Raw genomic sequence first — 1,425 nt, 5'->3', positions numbered from 1 at the left:
TCCTCATCCACGGCCAATACTAGTCCTAATGACCTCGACATGGATCGAAGCTCTCAGTAGTATTCCCATCCTTTAAATAGGCCAAGAGTTCCACTCATTTTTTCTTATAGTAATTCAATATCTTAAGCATCCAATTACAGTCAGGTTTACCATTTTACTCTTCTCTTTTTTCACTCTCTTTATTTTTATACATCAATTTTTCTAGCTTTCTTCTTTAGTTGATCTGATTGTGCAAAATTTTTGTAATCAATTTCTTGTTAAATAATGAATTTTATGGCATGGGTATTAATTAACTTGAGATGCGTTTTGATGTTTTTGAATGGGTTTTCTCTAAATCATGTGAAAATATATAATAATTTTAGCTATAACTTTTTGACTGTGCAAGTTTGCTATCAATTTTCCAGTTAAATATTGAATTGCATGACATGGGTATGTTGAATTTTGATTATTTTCAATTGTTATTTTGCAGGGAGTAGAAGATGTCAGGACGTGGAAAGGGAGGAAAAGGATTGGGGAAGGGAGGAGCAAAGCGTCACCGTAAGGTCCTCCGTGATAACATTCAGGGTATTACTAAGCCAGCAATAAGGCGATTGGCACGTAGAGGAGGTGTGAAGCGTATAAGTGGACTTATTTATGAGGAGACACGTGGTGTGTTGAAGATATTTTTGGAGAATGTGATACGTGATTCTGTTACTTATACTGAGCATGCTAGGAGGAAGACTGTTACTGCTATGGATGTTGTTTATGCCTTGAAGAGACAAGGAAGGACTCTGTATGGATTTGGTGGTTAAAGAATGGGAAATTAGAGGCTGTGGGTTTCAATTTAGGTGTAGTGTTGGCTTATGTTTGGTGTATGTATGGCAGTGTTTAGTGAATGAAGTTGATTAATTAAATGAAATTGCACTACCTTTTGATAATTGATTTGTCTGTCTGTTGAATTCTCTTTATTGGTACTCTTTTATTTTTTGAAGTTTAACCACTACTTCACCTAAATTGCCTCTTGGTGCTGTTGAACTCATCCAAGAAACAAGTGTTAAGCTATTGGAATCTCTTTGCTTCTTCTCTTGGAGGCCAACATTTCAGTTTTCACTTGTTTGTTTGTTGTGTTACTTTACGGAGTCCTACATTAGTTAGAAAATGATTGTTAGTTTGCTTATATAGTTTTGGGGTGTGAGTGAAGTGAAAGGAGCCTTTGTTCAAGTATCGCAGAGTTCACTACAGTGTTCATTCATTTAGAGGACTACTACTGTTAAATTTGTACTGATTAAAGTTCATTGGATATACTTTTTCTTTGTCTTGCATTTGAAATGCAGTGTGGTTATTTTTGAATCCCATTTCCAGAAGATGACAACATGAGTTGCTGGAAATTTTGCTGGTTACAAGTAAAGAAGGGGATGGTGCCACTCCTGTTTCCATTCCCTAATC

At 35.9% G+C, this 1,425-nt stretch overlaps 1 protein-coding gene across 1 annotated transcript in view; it reads left to right on the top strand.

Moving 5' to 3' along the window:
* Positions 1-469: 469 nt before the first annotated feature.
* The window catches only part of LOC107838933 (histone H3.2), a 4,725-nt gene continuing 3,769 nt past the window's right edge, over positions 470-1,425 (top strand). The window contains 1 exon segment of the mRNA XM_047397190.1: positions 470-794. Within this exon segment, the coding sequence (XP_047253146.1) occupies positions 480-794 (315 nt within the window). The 5' untranslated portion in view covers positions 470-479.

This window comes from Capsicum annuum, chromosome 1 (assembly GCF_002878395.1).
Source record: "Capsicum annuum cultivar UCD-10X-F1 chromosome 1, UCD10Xv1.1, whole genome shotgun sequence".
Lineage (NCBI taxonomy): Eukaryota > Viridiplantae > Streptophyta > Magnoliopsida > Solanales > Solanaceae > Capsicum > Capsicum annuum.
This window is presented reverse-complemented; position numbering and strand designations above follow the sequence as displayed.